This window comes from Prinia subflava, chromosome 4, assembly GCF_021018805.1.
Source record: "Prinia subflava isolate CZ2003 ecotype Zambia chromosome 4, Cam_Psub_1.2, whole genome shotgun sequence".
Taxonomy (NCBI): Eukaryota; Metazoa; Chordata; class Aves; order Passeriformes; family Cisticolidae; genus Prinia; species Prinia subflava.
The window spans coordinates 55,850,973-55,874,108 of NC_086250.1; the positions used below are offsets into that span (position 1 = coordinate 55,850,973).

General features: G+C 35.5%; 1 protein-coding gene across 5 annotated transcripts in view; it reads left to right on the plus strand.

The window, feature by feature from the left end:
- Positions 1–23,136, plus strand: part of BRD1 (bromodomain containing 1) — a 56,885-nt gene that overhangs the window by 17,774 nt on the left and 15,975 nt on the right. For 3 of the 5 annotated variants that reach the window (XM_063396822.1, XM_063396821.1, XM_063396825.1), the window contains exons 4-8: positions 5,325–5,456; positions 8,484–8,612; positions 9,534–9,846; positions 10,622–10,882; positions 14,087–14,575. In XM_063396822.1, coding sequence (XP_063252892.1) covers positions 5,325–5,456; positions 8,484–8,612; positions 9,534–9,846; positions 10,622–10,882; positions 14,087–14,575 — 1,324 coding nt within the window. The remainder of the gene's footprint in view (positions 1–5,324; positions 5,457–8,483; positions 8,613–9,533; positions 9,847–10,621; positions 10,883–14,086; positions 14,576–23,136) is intronic. The other 2 variants (XM_063396823.1, XM_063396824.1) reach the window with 2 other exon arrangements.

Sequence of the window (23,136 nt, forward strand, 5' to 3'; positions counted from 1 at the left end):
CTATTATTCTTTGATAAGTGCTGCAGTTTTTTGGAACTCATTCTTCGATGTACTGTCAGATAAAAAAGTAAGTTATTTTATGTTCATCAAAAGATGCAAATGTCTTGCTTGACACTTGAAAAAAAAAAAGTGGATTTTAACAGGGTAAGGGGTTAGACAGCTAGTTTACAGTTTTCAAAATCAGATCTGTATTGCCCACCTTGTTCGGTAATAACAAAATGCAAGTTGTTGATGAAGTTCAAAGACCTGTTTCAACTTCTGGTTTTGCTTTTGACATAGTTAAGTGGGATTATAGACAAGCATGAGTTTAGTTGTACACTCCTAGGAATAAGTTGCTGAAAAACTTTAAAACAGCAACTCCAAGTGGTCTGTTTTGGTTTCAAGTTACTGAATAGCTTCAAAAATAATTTAAATTTATGAATTGTGTGGATCCATGTGTGTAGACTTTGAAATGCTGCAAAGCATCATGATGTGGAAATTTTTACTGCATCTCTGTTACCTTTTTAAATGGAATGGAATGTGTACTTGGCTGTGTTCTTTCCATTCTCCTGGTGTTTGACTTCCTGTAAAATAGTTTGTAAAACTTAGGAATTAATTTTATAATAATTTACTTGTATTAAATTGAATTTTTCCCCCTCTGAAGTGGAACTGTTATTTTTGTTAGAATTGTATTTCTGTTTGCTATTTAAGTCATTGATGGGTGTAGTCATAAAAATACCATGGTCAACATTTCTTCCTAATTATTTGATCTATGATGTTTGGGTGTGTTTATTTTGTTTAGCTTTTCATGTGGAAAAGCTAAACAAAATAAATCTGGTTGTACCAGATGACTTCTGGAGGTCATCTGGTACAACCCACTGCTCAGGCAGGGCCACTTAGAACAGGTTGTCCAGCAACATGTCCAGTTGGCTTTTGAGTATCTCCAGGGGTGAAAACTCCACAACCTCTCTGGGCAGCCGTGCCAGTGCTTGATCACCCGTTTTTTAGAAAAAAAAAAAAAAAGGACATCTTCTGATGTCTATTCTTACTTTGTGCTCATTATCTCTTCTATTGTCACTGGGCATCACTGAATGGAGCCTGGGCCCATCTTCTTGCCTCCTCCCTTCAGATATTTATGTGTATTAGTGAGATTTCTGCCCCTAAGCCTTTTCTCCTCCAGGCTAAACAGTTCAAGTTCTCTCAGCCTTTCCTCATAGCTGAAATTCTCAAATTCCATTTATGTGGCCTCCTTTTAGGTGGAGTCAACTTTGAATATAAATCGACCACTTCTTTATCTTGTTTTCATTGTTTCTATATTACTCCATTTTGAAGTTTGATTAATATGTTACTTCTGTGTGAGAGGTTCTGAAGAGTGATACTTGCCAGTGTACCTAATTAGTTGCCTTATTAGGGTTGAAATTCATTTATTCAGATAATAAACTTATTTTTAAATGATCTTGAGTCCTTATAAAATGCTAAAGTCCAGCACAGAAGTGTGGTGCTATTGTGGCAGTACAGAACTAGAGACTGTTTTAGTGTCTGAAAAATTACACAATCCAGTTTTCTTCTGGGATGGCATGATAAGGGGACAACATTTCTATATATTTAAATAATGACTACCACAATAAAGTTATTATTGTATTTGATGCTTGGCTAAAATAAAATAGGCCTTTGATATTAGCATTTAAAAATTCAATTGCTGGTTTACACTTTGGTACAAACAGTATTTCTTTGTTTTTCTTTTCTAATTTGAGAATGATTTTAAATAAGGAAATAATATATTCTAAATAAATTGGAAGCTATTTATATTGGTCTGTTAAAAAGTTTGTTCTTTTTAAAAGTAAAATCTAGTTTCAAGGCGAGTTGAGTATTAAATGCTTCTGTTGATGAAAAATGTGTAGTTAGTGCTTTGCAGTGAGTAGCAAGCGTCCTGTGCATGAAATTGCAGTGAAATCTTTTCCATAGCACCTTCAATAGGTGTTTATTAAAGCAGAAATAACTACAAGACATTTAATGTATTTTGTTACTCTCAAGTATAAACCAATTTATAATCAAGACAATAGAGAGCAATAGGTGTTATGAGAACACCTTAAATATTTTTAGATAGGCATAATTATTTTGTTAATTTCAGTCCAGATGGAAAAAGTCTTTATTTTATGTGAAGGGTCAGAATATCAAGAAAGCTATGTAGATTTTTCAGTTAATCAAAGAAATATAAACAGTTATGTAATGCAGATTCAAGTTTTTTTTTTTTAAATGGTTATTTAAACAGAAAACAAGTGTTATAATGACGAAATAAAACCCTGAAAATGTTTCAGGATGCCTGGTGGAAAGTGGTTTTGATCCCTCTCTGGTTACTAGAACAAATTTGGCAAAGGCAGAGGACTTACTTCCTAATAAATGAGTTTCAGAGTTCAGTTATGTTATGGTTTTGAAGGTCTAAGATGTCTAAACCAGGCAAAAAGACCTGGACTGACTCACCATTTGCAGGAACAAGGAATTCTGTAAGAGAATTGTTTATACTCTCTCTTCTCTCTACACCTGGAAATTAAGGAAAGGTATTGGAATGCTCTAATAGATTTATGTCCTCATTATTTTCGTTATTTTCCCTGAACTTTAAGAATGCTTGCATGAAAATAAGGCATGAAATGTAAATGTAGAAGCTTGCTGCTCCTGTAGTGATGTTAGTTTAAAGCCATTATTAGAAGAAATAAAAAAGAAGGTGCTGATGTCTTACGGTCACACCTGCACTGAAGATTTCATTAAGAACACAAGTTACAACCACTAAATAGTTTTGTCTGATTGACGTACAAATCTGGCAGAGTGTGCTAGTAAAACTAATTGTATTGCTCAAGGTCCAGTGTCATCACTATCGTTCTGTTTTTGTTTGTATCATATTAAGTTACAGTCTCTGTAAGGATTGAGGCTGTTCTCACACATTCACATCCAGCTTAAGGAAGGATATGGTGCTACACTGACAGTATTCCTGCTGGTTTGAGACACTGGTAGCATACTGATGGTGAGACAAGTTCTCAGTTGCTGCATGTTCTTTGTGTAGATTAGAAATGTGTTCCTCTTCCCTTGGTATTAGTAAATGTATACCGTTTAGCTTTTCGAGGTAATACCATGTTCAGCAAGAGCTAAGTCCATTGGAAAGTGATAGGCTCACAGACTGGTTTGGAGTGGAGGGGTCCTTAAAGACCATCTAGTTCCACCCTGCTGCTGTGGACAGGGACAGCTTCCACTAGACCGGGTTACTCAATGCCCCACCCAACCTGACCTTGAACACTGTCAGGGATGGGGCGTTAACAGTTGCTCTGGGCAACCTGTTCCAGTGTCTCTCCACCCTCATAGTCAAGAATTTCTTCCTAATATCTAATCTAAATTTCCCTTTCAGTTTGAACTCATTGCTCCTTGTCCTATCAGTACAGTTCCTGATGAAGAGTCCCTCTCCAAATGACAATTTCTTGTGCCATCAGCCAGATGAAACTTAGTGGCTCTCAGACAGTTGTAGAAAGAAAGACTTGGAAGAACTTTCCTACCAGAAAGTTATTAGAAACTTTCTATGTCAGAAAGCTAAAAATTTTGTAAGGAATGCTTTGTATCTTCAGTTTTTTACTGGTTGATTGTTGGAAACTAGTGCATCATGCTCTCTTCAACTTGCCTGGACCTTTTAATCTAATTAAGATATATGTTCTATGTCAGATAATAAATAGGTTAGGGCAAAGGAGAGTTGTCTTAGCTATTAAGCTGTAAACTGTCTGCCAATATTACTTTGCATAGAAGTATCAAAAAATTGGAGGCTTGCTATTAATCCCCAAGCCAGAGTGCCATTCAGAAAGGCAAGTGTATGTGTGCAGAAAAAAAAAAGGCTGGCAGGGTGCTCTTGATATTGGGTCACATCTGTGGATTGACAAGTACGTGCCTATTGTACGGAATGAAATTGGTAAAACTGTCTCAGGTGAAAGTTTTTAAATAAATAAATAAAATGGGTTTATTTTATTTGAGTGCAACTGCACCTTGAGGTTCTGCCAAATACTTAAGTGTCTAATAAACTTCCCTAAGGCCTGCTGTAACATTATTTTTTCTTGCTGTATTGAAGTTTCCTGACCCACCCTAGAACGAGTATGCTTTGTTGACTTAGCTTTCATCAGGCTCGGTTCCCCAGTTTCTTAAATATGTGGTTACATAGGGCAAAAGAGCAGGCTCTGAGTGTTTGCAAGCAAAGGGAGGACAAGCCTTTTAATTCTGGCAATTTAATTTTGGTTCTGAAAAACAGTAGAACTGAAAAAATAGTACAGCCAAGAGTTGGGTTGCATTTCCACGTATGAGGTTTATACTCAGAGATAAAGGGATTTAGGAGAACAGCAGTTAGTGGCAGTGTAGACTTCCTGTTTCAGTGAGTCGCTTGAAAATTTAAGGAATTGAAAATTATTGAAAATATTAATATTCTTTTCTGTCAGAATTTACTTTGAACTGTTCTGACCCCAGCAGTTAAATTATCTTGTGTCTATGTAATCATTTTCCAAAGCAGATGTTTCTTTTGTGTACTTGGTACTAATACCAGAAATTCAGTTTCTTTATGGCCTCATTTCTGGTGAATTACCAATACCATTTGCATCCTATAAGTAGTATTCTAGTATCCTCCCTTTTCCTTATGAAAAATAGTAAAGACAAACAAACACTCTGGGTTTTGTATGTACAAGTCAATCTAAATACTGTGTTTAAACGTTACTTATCTGAAAAGTGTGTAAATTAAATTCTTTTATCCATTTTCCAAAAGGGTTTATTGCTGCATTATTCACCTGCAGTACCATTTGAAGTACTATATTATCTAATAAACAGCTTCTCATTTCCTATCGTCACGTCACAATTACTCTGTTTTGTTCCAAGTGTGTCCTAGTTCTGCTGGGTGTGAGGGAGGTGGACTGTGTTGACCATATGAGTAATTTGTTTCTAACAGGCTGGAGTTCCAAAGAAACTGGTGGTGTTCACCTAGTTTGGATTTTGATGTGAAAATCCTGTGTTGTGTTTTGCAGCCTGTTGTATTTTTCGGTTGCTGTTCGCCATGTTGCTTCTTCTGATGTCAGTAGCCATTGCCATAGGATTGCTTTCCAGTTTAGATTGTGTTTTCAATGACACCCTTGAGTAACTCTGGAAGATACCCTGACCACAGGTTTTCTGTTGTTGCAGCATGAAGCTCATGAAACTTATGAGCAAGTGCCGTAACTGTAGGACAGTAGTTTTTCCTTCCATGTGCATACATTTTGTAATTACATAGAACTGTCTTATAAAAGGAGGCATGCATTTTTCATTTCATGAAAATGTTTTAATTGTTTTCTTAGAGAGAAGATGATGAAGAAATGCAAGCCTTAAAAGAAAAATTGAAGTACTGGCAAAGGCTACGCCATGATCTTGAAAGAGCGCGTTTATTGATAGAACTTATACGTAAGCGTGAAAAATTAAAAAGAGAACAGGTAAATGGTGAAACTTTTCTGAAGGAAAGATAATTTAAGTACTCTCACAGTATTTTTAGTAGAAGAACAGCTGTATTTTAATCCTGACATTGGGTCAAGTAACATATGTGCATGCTGTTTACTCAAACTATTTAAAATATATAAAATTTTCATAGAATCATAGAATGGCTTGGGTTGAAAGGAACATTAAGGATCATATAGTCCAACCCCTCTTCAATGAACAGGGACATCCTTCAACTAGATCGGTCATTCAAAGCCCCGTTCAACCTAACATTTAATTTTTTCCAGGAATAAGGCATCTACCACCTCTCTGGGCAACCTGTTTTTCCAATTCTTCACCCTCGCTGTAAAAAATTTCTTCCTTATATGTAGTCTGAATTTACCCTCTTTTAGTTTAAAACTGTTAACGCCTTGTCCTGTCACTGCAGGCCATAATAATCAGTCTGTCCCCATCTTTCTTATAAAACCCCTTCAAGTACTGAGAGGCTGCAATAAAGTCTCACTTGGGCCCTCTCTTCTCCAGGGTGACCAACCCCATTTCTCTCAGCCTTTCTTCAGAAGAGAGCTCCAGTCTGATCATATTCATGATCCTCCTGGACTCACTCCAACAGCTTTATGCCCTTATGATGGGGGCTGCAGAGCTGGATGCAGCAGTCCAGGAGGGGCCAAATGAAGGCAGAGGGACAGAATCACCTCTCTTGACCTGCTGGCCACGCTTCTTTCAGTACAGCCCTGGATAGAGCTGACTTTCTGGCTTGCAAGTGTACACTGCTGACTTGTATTGTGGTTTTCATCCACCAGTACTCTCAAGTTCTTGACAGGGCTGGAGCTGTTCATCCCTCAGCCAATGCTGATATGTGGGGTTGCCACAACCCAGATGCAGGAGGAGCTGGAACTCGATCTTATTGAACCCTATGAGGTTCCCATGGGGCCCAGTTCTTGAGCTTGTCCAGGTCAGGATGAGATCCTGTCTTCAAGTGTGTCAACTGCACAATTGATCTTGGTGTCATCTCCAGATTTGTTGAGGGTGCACTTGATTCTTTGGTCTTATGTCATTGAGGAAAATACTAAACACTGCTGGTTCCAGTACAGACCCCTGAGGGACACCACTCATTACTGATCTCCATCCAGAGTTCAAGCCATTGATCACTGTTCTCTGGATGCAGCCATCCAGCCTGTTCCTCACCTATAGAACAGTCTACCCGTTGAATCCATCTCTCTTCAGTTTAGTTTAGAGAGAAGGATGTTGTTGGGGACTATGTCAGAGGCTTTAGAGAAGTCCAGATAGATGACATCCTCCCTGTCTGCTGGTGGAGTTACTCCATCATAGAAGGCCACTAGGCTGGTTAGGCAGGACTTGTTCTTGGTAAGGCTCTGTTGGATGTCCTGAGTCATCTCCTTGTGCCCCACATGGAAACCTTGCCTTGTGAACATATCCATAATGCACTCCAGGAGTCTGCCACAGCTTGTCGTGCTGCTTTTCCAGATACCACAGTTGTTGAAGTCCCCAGCAGGACAAGAGTCTACAAAAGCAATGCCTGTCTGTACCTGGAGCAATCAGGCTTTGTCAGGAGGCTCCCCTACATCTGAAATAAATACCCAGCCACAGGGTTGCTTCTCTCACCTTGGTGTCCAAGCTTTCAACTTGCTCATGGCTTTTCTTGAGACAATTCTTCACAATATATTCATTCCTCAATGTAGAGGGCAACCCTGCTGCCTCTTTTCTCTTGGCCCTTCTGACCAGCTTGTAGCCATCCATAGTCACACTCCAGTCATGGAATTCATCCCACAAATTTCAGTAGTGGAAATTAGGGCATAGCTCTCTATCAGCACTGTGACCTCCAGCTCCTTCTGTTTGTTGCCCATGCTGTATGCGTTGGTATAGAGAAATTATTTAAGAAGACATTCTCTTAGACTTGGAAAAATGATTGGTTTCTGAAGAACTGTAGATCTATTCAGATTTTCTCAACACGTGTCCACATACTTAGTAGCCCTTCTGTCATGAAAAAAACAAAAATAAAAGCTTCATCTGATGTCCTACAGCATTCTACAGTTATCATTGCCAGGAGAAGAGATTTGAGGAAGTGATAATGCAGAAAGATAGTGTTACGTGAACACTCTGAATGCAAAATGTTTGCACTTAGGGATTTTTAATGGTCCTTATTTGTAAAAACACTATTTCATTTTCACTTTCGCAAACTGTGACCATTCATTGCAAGATAATATAATTTATCCTTCTGGAGTGCTTTCTGGAATTCCATGCATCATTCATGTACATTCACGTATCACATGCTTTACAACTGTATTATTGTTTATATGCATGTATTTTCCATATATGTGTTTACTAATACTTTATTTACATGATTATATTGTATGTATGTACACACACATTTAATCTTTTATTAAGAATTTACTTTAGCCATAGCAAGACTGTTTAGTTGCTGATAACTCTTTACACAGCCTTGAAAATTAGGCTGCAGAGGAATTGAAGTAGTGCCAAAAATAAAAAAAAAATCTGAAGAATGTTCAAGTATTTGAAGATGTTGATTCTGTTTTTTGAAATAATTTTCCTGGAATTTATGTAGAACATTGTCTTTCCAATTAATCTTTGTTTTGGTCTTACATAGTCTATAAATGAGATTCTCTTTTTAAACTTTGAACATAGCAGTACAATTGAAATTTAATTTGAAATGTTACCTTCAAATTCTTACTATTTTCACATTATTGGTGAATTGTGAAGCTGTTATTATGTAGCATCTTAAAAAAAAATTCTTACATATAAAATACAAGTTTGAGTTCTGGGAAGCTGGAGTGGAAGGAAGGAGAATTATTTTTTCTTATAAAATAAATAGCTGAAAACTTATGTCAGGTGAATGCTGATGGATAATATTAAAAGTAGTACTTAACTCATTTACTTAAATATATTTATGTTTTATATCTTATCTAAAATACTAAACTGTTGCTCTAGACAACTTTAATAGAACATATTAATGAGAAAAGCTGAGTTGATAACTGTTACTTCTTTAGGTGAAGATTGAGCAGGTTACTATGGAACTTCAGCTTATTCCATTCACTGTACTTCTGCGATCGGTTCTGGATCAGCTGCAGGAAAAGGATTCTGCTCGAATATTTGCTCAGCCTGTGAACCTTAAAGAGGTATGTTTGCAGCTGTGGTTCCCAATGTTTACATGTGGCTTGGTGGCACTTAAGTACAAGAAACAAGTCATTACATGCAGAGTTAGAAGCAGTGTTACCTTTTAATCTTTATTCTAATAATTCTAATCTTTATTCTAAGAATTAACATTATGAGTTGTGCTATGAAAGCCTTTTTATGTTTATATACCAAAATAATTTCTGGGAAATACTTGTATGGAATGTTGGGTACACGTTGATACTTTTTAGTAAGACGATTTTGGTAAAGGAAATTCAAAGGATACCAGAAATTGAAATGGAGATACTATGCTCTTGAAGGTGAAACTAGACAGAGTATACCTGTGTGTGTGCATGTGCATAGACTGTGTACACATCTGTTTATTATATGTAGACTCATTAAGGTTGAAGAAGGCCACCAAGATTATCAAGTCCAGTCTTTGACCTAATACTACCATACTGACTAAACCATATTGCAAAACCCATTTGTTTTGAACACTTCTATGGACAGCAACTGCACCACTTCCCTGGGGAGCCTGTTCAATTCTTAACCATTCTTTCAGTGTAGAAATCTTTCCTAATACACCACCTGAACTGCCTCTGGTGCAACTTGAGGCCATTTTCCCTTGTCCTATCACTAGTTGCCTAGGAGTACATAAAACCACAGAATTCCCTATAAAAAATAGTTTCAACATCTCTTAGTAGAGCTCAAACTTGTTACGCAAGATGCAGAATATTGTAATGTGTAAACTTCTGTTGGAGTGCAAATGTTTGCAATATCAAGATGTGCAATTCTAAGTCACATTTTTGTTTCTTTTATTGAGGTGTTACAAAATACATTTTAAAAGTGTATCAGTTAGTAACTAGTGTTACTAGGTCTGTAATAAGACAATTTTACACATTTGTGTTTTAAATATTTATTCAAAGGTTCCAGACTATTTGGATCATATTAAACATCCTATGGATTTCTCTACCATGCGAAAACGGTTAGAAGCTCAAGGCTATAAAAACCTCTCTGAGTTTGAAGAAGACTTCAATCTGATCATAGATAACTGTATGAAATACAATGCAAAAGATACAATATTTTATAGAGCTGCAGTGCGGTTAAGAGATCAAGGTGGTGTAGTTCTCAGGCAAGCCAGGCGAGATGCTGAAGGCATTGGTTATAACAACGAAACTGGAATGCACTTACCAGAACGGCCTAAACTTGAGTCACCCCAGCCTTTCTCTTGGGAAGATGGTAAGATGTTTTTCAATTATTTTTGAAAGTTGCATTTTTCATTGCACACAGCGTGTATGTTCCGTACCGATGTTCAGGATTCTTGCTGTTCAGTTTGCTAACTAGATTCCCCACCCTGCATTAAAAAGGTTGCTTGAAACACTCTGGTGTTTCTATTCTACCAGATTTGTCATCAAACATAAGTGCTATCTGGGTTCTGGTTTTGGCAGTGTCAGAGCCTAATTTAACAATTTAGGCAGAAATAGTTTTTGAGTGCTTTTTTTTCACATTATTATATATGTGTGAAAGGCATGGAAAATGAATACCAGTGTTGATAAACTTCACTAGGTTCCTAAATAACCTGCTCAAAAAATCGAGCATGTTTGTAATACTAGGAATTAATTTTTTTTTTGACATACATGTAAGCTTTCTAAGGTCTGGCAGTGCAGGAGAATAATTAATACATTTCTTTTATAACCATAATTTTGTGCTTTTCTTTAACAAGAAGGAATTCATTTGTTAGGGTGGAGAGGATTAAGTATGTCTTCCTTCTGACCTTGTACTTCTTTGCTCTACTTCTTAGTTTTTTCAAGCAAAATGCTGATTAAGAAAAATAGTAAATATATCATAGGAATTGATTTCAACATTTCTGACTATAATCTAAATAGGTTTTTCACAGTATTTTTTTTATTTTGGCATGCAAATTCAATTGTTTCTCCTCCTGTTGGTATTACTGTTCTGAGAAATTTTCTGGGAAATGCTAACACGTTTTCAATTGTACGTGTTTTGACTTCAGTGGATAGGTTACTGAATCCTGCAAACAGAGCACATATGTCCTTGGAGGAACAGCTGAGAGAGCTGCTAGAAAAACTTGATCTCACCTGTGCAATGAAATCCAGTGGGTCAAGGAGCAAAAGAGCAAAGCTGTTAAAGAAAGAAATCAGCATTATTCGCAACAAACTCAGTCAGCAGCACAACCAAGCTCCTCAAATAGAGTCAGGTATTGGAAGTTTCGAAGAAGAAAGTGCAGCATTAGAACAAGACGGAGAAGAAGAAGGTAAGATTGTAAACCAGGTTTAGATGAGTACTGTTCTGAACCGCTTCAGTCAGGTGCTGTGATGTAATAGTGTCAATTAAAGAATTTGATAAAAGAATATTAATAAATTGAAAATACTGATTTTAAAATTAATATAATAGTTTTAAAATATGAAAATAGCTGCTTAATTACAACAAATATTTTAAGAGCAGAATGATCTTAAAAAAACCTCCCTCTGTTACTTTTCATGGTAGCAAGGTTTCAAAACTTAGCTGTTAAAAAAGGAAAGTGCAAACAATCCCATACAAAAAGCAGTCAGAAATGTGTGAGTGAAAAACATGTTTGTACTTTTGGAAATTCACTTAAATATCAAAATATGTATTAGGGATCATGTGAGCCTAGGTCAATGATAAGAAAGACTGACTGTTGTATTGTGTTTATAGGCTTTTTTATTCATTACTCTAGGCTCTAGGGAAGGAGGGTGGTTAGGCTTTGGGGTGGTTTACTTATTTATCTATTTTAAATAAAGCTAGCTGTTGATAAGACTTAACAAATTTCATGCTGTAGAGTCAAGTCAGCCGTATCTGCCCAGCTCTTCCCCTTTTGCTTCTCTTCCTCCTCAAAACTGTCTACTGTTGGCTAATTGCCATTGATTTCAATGAGAGCAGTGTGCTAGAAGGACTAGCTGTGTATTTTAATTCCGTATCAGATTTGCATTTTTAGCTTTTAATGAGTTTCTGAGGTTTTTATTGCTCATTTTTAAATGATGCAAAGAAAATCTGTCAAATAAGAATTCTATTGACTTTGTTTCATGATTAGCTCTAAGAAACGAAACTTTTTTCTTTAGGAGAGTTAGAGATGTGTTTCATTTTTGAATAAGTGCATTGAATAGGAGGAGGAAAGAGCTCAGGGGAAAGTGGAAGCATGGTAATAAATAAAATATTCTCTATTTGTTGTGGCTTGATGCTGTCAAAATTTTTGAAAGGTGAAGTCAGTAAAATGATTGTCCTTAACTGCCATTCAAACAGCAATTTAGGGTTTAACTCCCAGCATAAAACTGTTTAATTCCAAACTTAGAACTTCCTGGAGATCTGAGTATTGGTAGAAAAAGCGTACATGAGTCAGCACATTATCTTGTTCTGAGGCTTTTAAGTGTTCTCAAAATGTTTAGTGGTTTAGATTTTTTAAATTTGAGTATTTTTTAAATCTTCAAGTGATGATGCTATTCAATGTAGTTCTTTAGAAAGGTAGAGTTCGGCACCTAATGAATCCACAACTTCTTTTTATTAGTAGCTTAACATTTTTTATGCCACAGCCTTTCACTTCAGCTATTTTTTATGGAAAAAAAAAAAAGTAGTACGAAGTGAGCAGTAGTGGTTTTTTTATATTTACAGTATGCTTTCTAAAAAAGCCATGATGGACGATCCAGAGTTGATTGGTATGGTTGTTATGGTTCTGATCTAGTGGAGAGTTATAATAGTTCAATTTTCAATTCTCAAATTGAAGCTACATCAAGGAGTAAAGAAAAAAAAATTGCCAAAAAAAGATAAGAAAAGTATTAAAATCCTGTGCCCAGGATCTACAGGAGCTGACTTTTATAGAATTGTGAATTACCCCCTTGCAATTCTGTTTTTAGTCTTTGATCACGTGAAAAATGCAGTAGCAGAATAGCCCTGTGCAATTCAGGTTTTATTTCTAAATAATTCTCAAGTAGTTTTATGTTCTTAAACCTTTCTGTGAATATTTTCTGATTACTTGTAAGAAAATCAGAATTTGTTCACAAAGAAAGTCACCTTGGAGATTCTAAAGTACAGGATTTTTTAATGGCTGGTTGTTTAAGTGTGCTTATCTTAGTTTAAGTGTGCTTCAGGTCTTCCTGAAATACTAGTTACCGATTCTAATCTACCAATTCTACCTGTGTGCCTTTAAATGATGTAAGGACAACCACACTGTGTTTTAAAAACAAGTATTTTTAATATGAACTATGCTATTGTTTGATTAAACCTTAAGCAATGGGGTAAAGATTTTTCTGCACATAAAAATTATTGATTTCCGAGTAAACATTGCGGGGCCGAAAGCAGACGAAATAGAACTGCAAATAGGGAGCTTAAAGGCTTGGGGGTTTTACACCTCTCTTAGGTGGCATAGAAAATTTAGCTAAGTTTAAATATTTTATGCGATAGCATAAATAGTACATTAGTGTTATACAGTTATTCTAGAATAAGTATTTCCTTTGTTGTATTTTGAAAGATTCTTTTGGAAGCTAGAAAGAATTTAACATCTCTTTGAGTTGATAATTATGGGTTAGGACATCTTCTGTTTGTATTAGGGAGTGCTGCAAGAGTAGAATGTTTATTTTCTTTCCTGTTACTTGTAAAGAAAAACTGAAACTACTTTATACACTCATTGTCATATCTCTGTTGTCTTTTCTCAGCATGGAATTAGTGGAATTGAGTGGGATATGATCATACTAAAAATATGGGAGGGAAGGGGCCAGGAGAAATATGGTAGAGAGTGTTTTTTCTGATTTCTCATATCAAATCTGCATTATAAAGTGTGTTTGTCAACTAGTGGTGAATCAAGTTGGAAGATTTTGGGGGTGTTGGGTTTTTCTTCCCCATTTTTATTACCTGTTCTTTTTGGTAGATAAAACTTCTGGTCACAACTGTAAAAAGGCTTTACAAGTCATGCCCTTGTGTAGATTTTGTAATACATTTTAGTTCACTCAAGTAGAACAGATTACAAGTACCTTTTTTTTTTTTTACTGGTTAGTTGATAAAATTTTTCATAGGCAGGTAAGGTGAATATTGATAAGGTGAAATAGATAAAAACATACATTATCAAAAATTTTACTTGAATGGCAGTATAATTGCATTTAACAGATAATCATCCACCACCCCAACTTTCTAATGAAAAAATAGATTTTGTAGTTTTTAGTTAATGAAACTAACATAACTGCATGAGAAGAAGAAAGTACTTATCCAGGTATAAATTGTTAACACCAGCTATAGACATCTGCTTTTCTACCCCTGTTACATTCCCAGTATAAAAGTAGGAACTACTAACTAGGACTAGATTGTTGCTAGACAAGTTTTGGTTTTAAAATGTTATGCTTTGTTTCCAGACAACAATTTATTTGGTGGGCTGCACATTTATAGTGAGTTTTATAATAGACTTTATAACTACAGGTTTTCAAAAATCACACTCTATTTATAATTTTTTCAGGAGATAAATCTCCCCCTAAACTTGAACCATCAGATGCATTACCTCTTCCTTCAAACTTGGAGACTAATTCAGAACCACCAACCCTCAAACCAGTAGAACTCAATCCAGAGCAGAGTAAGCTTTACAAAAGAGTAAAATTTGATAATGAATTATATAGCACTTCCATTCAGAAAGAAATAAATGGACACACTCCAGAACACTTACTTGACAGTAATCTCAATGAGTCGACTGTTTCTGCTGTAGCTGAGTCATCAACTGATGTAAACAGACGTACATCCATTCTCTTCTGCAAATCGAAAAGTATAAGCCCCCAAAAGTCTGCAAAGAACACTGAAACCCAGCCAACTTCTCCACAGCTAGGGACCAAAACCTTTTTGTCTGTAGTCCTTCCAAGGTTGGAGACACTTCTGCACCCAAGGAAAAGATCAAGGAGTGCATGTGGAGATTCTGAGGTTGATGATGAGTCCCCTGTAAAGCGCTTGGATACAGGTAAATGTTTACAAAACTTATTTGAATGGATGCATCTGGAAAGTTAACATACCTGTTAATTTTTAAGTACATGTGATTGTTAATCTTCAAATTTTAGCACTTGAAACAGGTTGTCCTCACAGTTGAGTAGTTACTGTTCAAAAAATTATTATTCATTTTTGTGTTGGCCCTTGACAATTAGACTTACTAAACCAAGTTTGGGTTCTTTAGTTTCATGATGCAGTTTTTAAGATCACACGTATGGGTGTATATGAAACCTGTAGAAAAGATGAACCAGCTGCTTTTTTGCAAATTCCCTGCTAAATTATGTGGAAATTTGACATACCATGCCAAAAAAATAGAAGGCTTGTAACCAGGAGCATGAAAAATATTTGTGCCATGTATGACTTCATTTTGCTGAGTATTACTCCAAGCATATTTTTACATTAGGAAACTAATGACTGTGTATGAGGCACTTTGTATATCCATGTATTTTATAGAAGTGTTAAAATCCCAATCTATAATGACACTTCATGTGTTTTTTTTTTCTTTAGTCTGTGCACTTAAAGTAGAGTTTGAAGGTAGTATTATGCTCTTGATGAAACCTCTCTAAAGGATATTTTAAAGAAAATGTTACCTTGATACATTAGTGTAGAACAGCTCAATACATTAATTATATCTTCTCTTAGCACACCACAGTTCTATTTATTTGAGAAATTCATATAAAACCTTTGAGGAAGAAAAGCAGCATGAGGAAATTACTTACAGATATTTCCTAATGTCATCCACGGTCATTGCTATGACTTTTGTATTACCTTTGAAATAAATAGTCTGTTTCATTGTCATGTTGGGAACCCTTATGCAGGTATCAGAACAGCATGTGGGGGTTTTATCTCTTGGAATGGAAGCGATAGGAGTTTAATTTGAATATTAGGTGTGAAGATGTGCTCCAAAAGCGGGGGGGCATAGGGGGTTTTATATGGGGGGAAAGAGAAGTTGTTGATTTTTAGGTTGTTTGTTTTGTGTTTGTTGGGATTTTCTTTGTTTTGAATAACAGGATTTTTTTGGGGTGTGGGGTGGTGCGATTTTTAAATTGGTTGGTTGGCTGGGGTTTTTTTTGAATGATCAGGTGAGGACACTAATGATTCTAATAATCATAACAGGAGAAAACATTACGTAAGATTTATGAGGACAACTATCTTTCATTTATATTTTTGGGGTTTTGTTTGGTTTGCCAGTTTAGAAAGCCTCAACTTCCATTCATTTTCCTAATAGCTTGGAAAGAGCATGCAGATTTGATCTGGTACTTAAGTTCTGAAGTAAATACCAAGGGAAGGCAGTGGGATAACAGAAATGAGTTTATCTTTATTAATAATATAAAAAGCTTTGGTTTCCAGATAGCCTAATTTGCAAGTTTATCTTCTAGATAATTTCATTATGTACCTGTATATAGATGGCATTTTATCACACACAGTGAATCATTTTGAGCTAGATAACACCAGGAATTAGTACTAATTCCTTGAAATTTTTATGTTAATCATTGTGAATCTTTTCTTTAGAGGAAGAAAAGATTTTTATTTTCTAAGAAAACTAACTTAATTCTTAAAGGGGAAAAAAAAAGGCTGCGACAAAACCAAAACCCACCAGATTTCTGAATTTAAATTCAGCCATTTTTCTTTCTCTCTGTGGACTTAGGTGTATGTAGAGCAAATATGCTTTTGATTATCTTCGAAACTAACAATCCGGTTACAGGAATAAAAACCAGAAGTTAAAAAGTTTTCTGTTGTTATTTTAAAACAAAATTATGTAGTCTCTTCCTGAAGCTTGTGAAGATACCAAGAGAATTAAACTTGTGTAGAACTAATACTTAGGGGGCATTTATAGTTAGAATTTGTGCTTGTTCAAGAAGAGTGAATTGAAACAGTTTAGCCAATTAATATTCACCTGAAAATGTGCTAGTTATTCTTTAATAGTATCTTGTGTTTTAAGCATATATGGTTCATACAGGTGTGGCAGTTTATCAGATCTTATTCCTTTGATTAGTCTTTCTGTTTGCAACCAAACATTTTGCTTTCACATACAAAATTTAATCTCATGCTGAAGGTAAAAGTGTTTTTATTCAGTAGAATCCAGCAGGGCTTTTCCTTCCAAAGCCATCCAATCATAGGAAAAGGCATGCAACAGGCTTCTTGTCTGAACTGACATGAGTTAGCAGCTTTGTGGGAAATCCCTGCAGTTGAAACAGAATAATTGTTGCACAGTTTTCTTTGAACGGTGTGAATATTAACTATCCTTAATTTTACCAAATACAGAAAACAAATCATTAAAAAGAACCTTGCTTAATATGCAAAGCATTGAAATTTTTAACTGGTCGAGAGCTGCACTGTCTCATATTTTTTCATTGTTACCTATTCATAGCCAGTATGAGGGTTTTCAACATTATTTAAGGATGTCTTGTTTCTGTCCCTTACTCTTCAATCTCTTCAGTGTTTCCCCCTTTCTTGTCACTCCTGTATTCTTACATGACGAAATTCAGAGGAAGACTCTAAAGTTTATTTAGTTGAGTAAAACCACACTTGCCCGATTGTTCCATTATCCTTATAGACTGCTTTTATTGTGCTTTCTTGACTTACATTTGGGGTTGATGTTTTTCCAGTTATTTTCAAGAAAGACATATAGGATCTGCTGACACACTCCCTTGTGAGTGTGATGTCCCACATGCTGTTGGTTTTTATACACAAGATTACTGAAATGCCAGCTTTTTTTAGAAATAGGGGACTATTGAGCAACGTGAGGTAACCTTCAAAGAGGACTTAAAGCAGTTCATTTCAATACTCTGGCCTTTTCATATGTGACTCTTTAAAATACATGAAGCAGGAGTGTAGTGTAATCTTAAATTTAAATTTTCTAGTGCTCCACTAGGGCATTCACAGAGTACATCAGTCTTTGTAGTTGCTATGCAGAAACTGACAGCTGCATAGTGGAGATGTGTTTAACAATTTTCCTATACATACTTGATGTATTTTGGGTTTGCTTCACGTGATATCTAACAATTTCCAGAAGAAGATTGTTGGTTTACTTAGGAAATTTTGATGAGATCAGAGATTGATGTATGATTCTTGAAGGTTGGGCATGTCAAGTCTTAACTGTGACAAGTTCAATAACCTTCTCAAAATACCCATTGTATACTTACCTTGCTCTTCTGTTACAAAGCTGAATTCTCTTTGTCAGGGAAATATTTTGTGCAGTTACTACATCAGAGAAAAATGAAACTGATTAATGGATAGAAGATAGATTTTACTGACCATTAAAAATCTACCTGTATCAGGTGTGTATAAGTAAGATAGCAGATGGAACAAATTATTGTTTTAAGAAACCTTTTAACATTGTAAAAGGCAAGATTATGATCAGATGAAATTTGCCTGTGTACTTGGTCTTATTAATCATCTCTAAGCTTTTGAAAATTTAGGTTGATAATTCACAGTTGCTGTTACTGTATTCTCTATTTTAATTAGAAACTAAGTATTTAAAATACACTATGCTAAAACAACCACTGTAACTTACCATAGATTCAGGATTTCAGATAGTGACTATTATAGTGCAGTATGTTGTGTTTCTATTATTTCTCGTCCAAATGCAGTAGTGGAAAATTTCAGTGAAGTGTATAATTTACTTCATATTTGTGCTTCCAGCTACACAGCTTTCCTCAAGGTACTAAAATACATGTAAATGAGTATTTAGAATATGAATCACTGAAGTGGAATATGCACACAGTAAAAAGCACAGAGTGGAGGAATTTATCATTTCTTAATACATATTTCACATACAGTTATCAGTATACAACAAAGATTCCATATTAAATCTGTTAGTAAATGTTGGGCTGATTTTGTTTCTGCTGGACTACTACAAAAGGATGGCAAGTAACCTATATATCAATTTCATTTGCATTTGATAGAATTTATTATTGTGAGGACCGCTATTACTTAGTTTGATATGATAAGGGTAGACATTGTGTCTGGAGTGAAATGGAACACAGTTTATTTTTTTAATTCTTGAGGACTTGATTTCTAATGAATCTGCTTTTCTGGAACACAGGCCAATTTGGCTAAAAGTCAGACTTCATAGGTACAGCATTCAGTTAACATTCACTAAATGGAGGAAGTGAAAGTAAAACATGCATATCTAAGAAACTTACATCCTCACAGTGAATTAAAAAAACTAAAAGGTTCCTCAATGAAAAAAAAAATTGATGTAATTTCTCTCCTGATTAGCATAGACAGGAATGATAGTACGTGTGTGTATATATAGCTATCTATCTATATATAATTGATATTCATGATCAAGTGCAACAATTTGACTAAATCTATTGACAGATGCACAGTCCTGATTTGTTTTACGTAAATGCATAGTGATTGTTTCATGTGAAGTTTGATTTGAAATATAATTATTTGATTACTTAGTGGTGTCCAAGAACTTTAGCTGTCTGACTGCAGGAGGTTTGGAAGCACAAAACATTTTAAGGTGAATTTGTAAACAAAGTATTGGCGATTGTGAAGGCCTAGAAGGCATTATTCCCTGGATTGTTAAATTTGTCAGTGTAGAGACATGAGGACTACAGGAGTCTGACTGTTGAGTTGTCAGGATGAGTTTGGTTAATTGGTTTTCAAGTAGGTTGATTGGCCACTGGTAAATGTAGGAACATTTGCTAAGAAAATAAAGTACAATACGGGGATAAATTAGGAGGAGGGAAAAAAAAATAAACCCACTGCATTTTTAAATTTCTTTTTGGCCCACTCAAACTTTAGGCAAGAATTCTGCCAGTCCTGTGAAAATTTCTGCCAGCTTAATTTCTGGGAACATTTTGAGAGATAGGGGAGAGTTTTTGTAATAGACATAGAATAAAATAAGTGCATAAGGGAGAAAGATGGATTAGGAAACTATTTTATGCCAATCAACACTTGCAATGGCTTTTAAGAAAATAAATGTTACTTCTGGTTTTATTTCATATAAATCATAGTATTATCTTCTGACTATGAAAAATCATTTTCCTGTTTCTTGATTTATATCATTAAAATAGGGGGAATTTTGAGCAGCACAGTTGAGAATGGTGGGGGTTGATAAACACCTAGATAAATGGCACCTTGGTGCTTTTTTCAAGGCTTGTGAGGTGTGTGCATACATAAGGAACATAATACACTAGTATACTGGAAATTTTTTGGGGGGATCTTAAACATGTTAATTTCTTTGAAAGTGATGTATTTTGGGTTTTTCTAAAGATACTAATCATTAGCACCCAACATAAAATTACTGAGTTTTCTAAGATGATTATAACCAAAACAAATACTTTTAGAAGCCCTTCTGGTTTTCATGATGCTGTAGGAATTGTGGAACCTTTTCCTGTGTTCTGGTACCGCTTCATTATTATTAATCATTAATTATTAATCGTTAATTATTAATTATCAATCATCATTTATTATTATTATCATCATCATTATTATTATTATTCTCTTTTTTATTATTACTTAGCTCATTTCTTGGCCCATGTTTGGCTTTCTAAAAAATTAAATGTCATAGTCCCCTATGTTCTTCAACTATGACATTTAAGACTGGTTTTTTCTCTGTGTTGCAGATGGTAAACAGAACTGTGGGATTTACTGAAAATATTTTAAAAGTTAGTGAATTTGGAGATTCACACTATAATTTTTATAAGTGTGTTCATCACTTATTTAAGAAGACTCTTGCCATGGTGCTGGTCTGAGTATAGATGACCTACCTTCAAATTCACAGGCTTAGATATGGTGAAGTCCCTCTTATCAGACATACAGTGCATCAAAGTGGATCAAGTCAGCTGACCTGTCTGGAACATCATAGACTAGTTTGGGTTGGAAAGGGCCTTTAAACGTTATCTAGTCCAGCCCCCACGTACTGCCCCATGGGTCTGATTTAAGAGGTGGACAATAGAAAAGGTTAATCCACTGACTCCAACATCAGGCATCAGGCACTGAACCTGGCAGGCAGAAGTACCAGTCACTTATGGCCCATTCTGCTGTGAGTGGAGAGAGTGGGGCAGTTTACACTTTGACTGACACCAGATTTATGTCTCTCAGTGAGGGTTTGTGTGTGGATTTGTGGGGTTTTTTTCTCTTTTCCCCTTTTTCCACTCAGTGAGATTCATAGATTTTGTATTTGCATGCACAGAGGAATGTCCTTCATAAAGAGCAATTATGGTAGCATGAGCTTCTCACTGTGTCATACATGCAGCCCAATATTTGGGGATAGTTTTAATTGAATAGCTCTCTACTGTGTTTCTCCTTGTAGATGTAATTTCTTTGGTGTGCACAGGGGAAGTGTACACATTGAGAAGATACCTCATACAAAGAAACATGTAATAATCAAGGGGTAAAATTGAAGCAAAGTTGCTTTGTTTTGTTGCTACCAAAAGAGCAGTCATTGCTCATGTTGTCACTTTGACAGGCCATGCTATGCTGATGTGGTAATGCTCCCACTTTGACTTCATTTTCTCTTCTCCTTCCTTTTTTTCTATTTTCTTTTTTGACTTTTCCTTTTTTCCCTTCCCTGCAAAGCTGTAGTAATGCCCAGAAATTACTTCCTAACAGCATGACATTGGAAAAAAATGGAGACAAAAGGAGTTGCTGAGAACTAACCTTCAGCTGATAAGCATGGCTAACTCCTGAATTCTCTAAAAAAATTCTGTGTTGAAGATAAAAGTACTTTAGGTCTGAGGGGAAAAAAACAGCTATAGATTAATCTGATTAGACTCAAAGATATGAACGTGCAAGTCAGCCTTATTTTAACTCTTTTGTTCAGAAAACTTGCCTAAAAAAATAGCCAAGTGGGCTGATATTTCGTAGCTCTTGATTATCTTCCCTTGACGATGCTTCAAGCTTTGTCAGGTTGACTGCATCAGCAGTGAAACATCTCATTTGTTCTTTCCAGCTTCTGTCAGTGAAGCCAGGAAGACAATCTTAGGATAGTGAGCACTGTTAATTTTTGCTAGGCTGGAATAATTTTTTAGTATGGTGTTTCAGTCTCAAAGAATTCAGGTCATGCGCTTCCTCAAGTACTCTGCAAGCTATCATAGAAGGAGGCTGTAAAGCACTGGATCTTTTATACCAAATAACATTAAGTGCCCTGCATGAAGTACCCTCAAGGTAAAAAAGACCTTGAAAATTAGGACTGGGAATGCAGCTGTGTAACTTACTGAACTAATTACTGAAGTAATTCAAAAATTTGCAGCTTACTGAGGCGTTGTGTATGTCATCTCAGGAGTGGCAGATCTCTGCCTTGATTTCTCTTTCAAGTAGCAACTTCAGTTTCATTTTCTGTTCTCTGTCCTAGAAAGAGGAACAAATTATGAATCAATTTTCCTAAATAGCTGTAGAAGGCAAATAAATTTCTTTTTAATAGAATGGGATTGCTGGATCTACTTACAAAGGAGAGCTCTGGAGTTCTCTGTCCATCTTTTTTACTTTGGATACCATACCTAAAAGTTGTGTTCTCACAATTACAGGGAAACCCTTACTTTCAATGAAGACAAAACTATGTTGATGAAAGCTCTCTGTAAAATCCTCTAGATAGTAATTTCCAAAAGTTAGTTCCATTCAGGAACAACTCAGTTTAGGAAATGGAGCAACTTTTCTTTGTAAGTGTAGGTCCTGCTGGGCTGCTCTGAAAGATTGCTAGGCACTAGGATTTTTGTGCAGTAGATTGATAAATAATTATCATGCTTTTTCATTATAGAAGTTGCAAATTAAAATAATATTTATTGATTTAAGTCTTTAAGAAATCTGTAAAGATGTTTTCATTTGTATCAGGATTTTGTAGGTGAGAAAGTAAAAAATCTTCAAATGGAAAATGTTAAAATTTTTTTTTCTTTCTTAAGGATCTTAACTGTTTGGGCATAAATCAGCAAAAAATGTTTGGAAAAAAGATTCTGATCTTAAATCCTCTTAAGTAATTTTTACCAAGATAGTTAGAAGTAAATGGTCCTAAATATTACTGACTTTCTATAGATGTCTTTCTGCTGGATCCTGAATGATATACCATTGGTCTGTATGTGATTCCAGCACTTAAAGCTTGTATTTTGCAATCATCTGTTTTATGAGTCATAAATTATATAAACCAAAGTTGATTCAGGCATTCAGTTTGTAAAGATAGTTTTGAAATTTTCAGATTTTGTATGTGCATTTTTTCGTGGCATTTTCTACTCTACTGCTTCATCAATCGGTACCACTGGAGCTGTTGACGCTGTCTTAGAAGACGTTGCAAATCTTTTTTTTTTTTTTGAGAAATGTTTCTTCTTGTATGCTGTTTTTTTGTTTCAGAGTTTTCTGGAGTGTTTTCAAACTCCTTCACTAAGGTTGCCTCCCACTTGCATGTTTTAAAATGCCTTGAACAATCATCCTACAGTACAGAGATCCTGTTGTAGGGCAGAGCAGCATATGATCCTTATCTTATGGCAGCTGTAGTTATTAAATGCTGATTAGTTTTCCTTTCTGTTGTGTAAATCAGATTTTGCTGTTGTATCAGTCTTATCTGATTTGCCAGAGACACTTCTTATT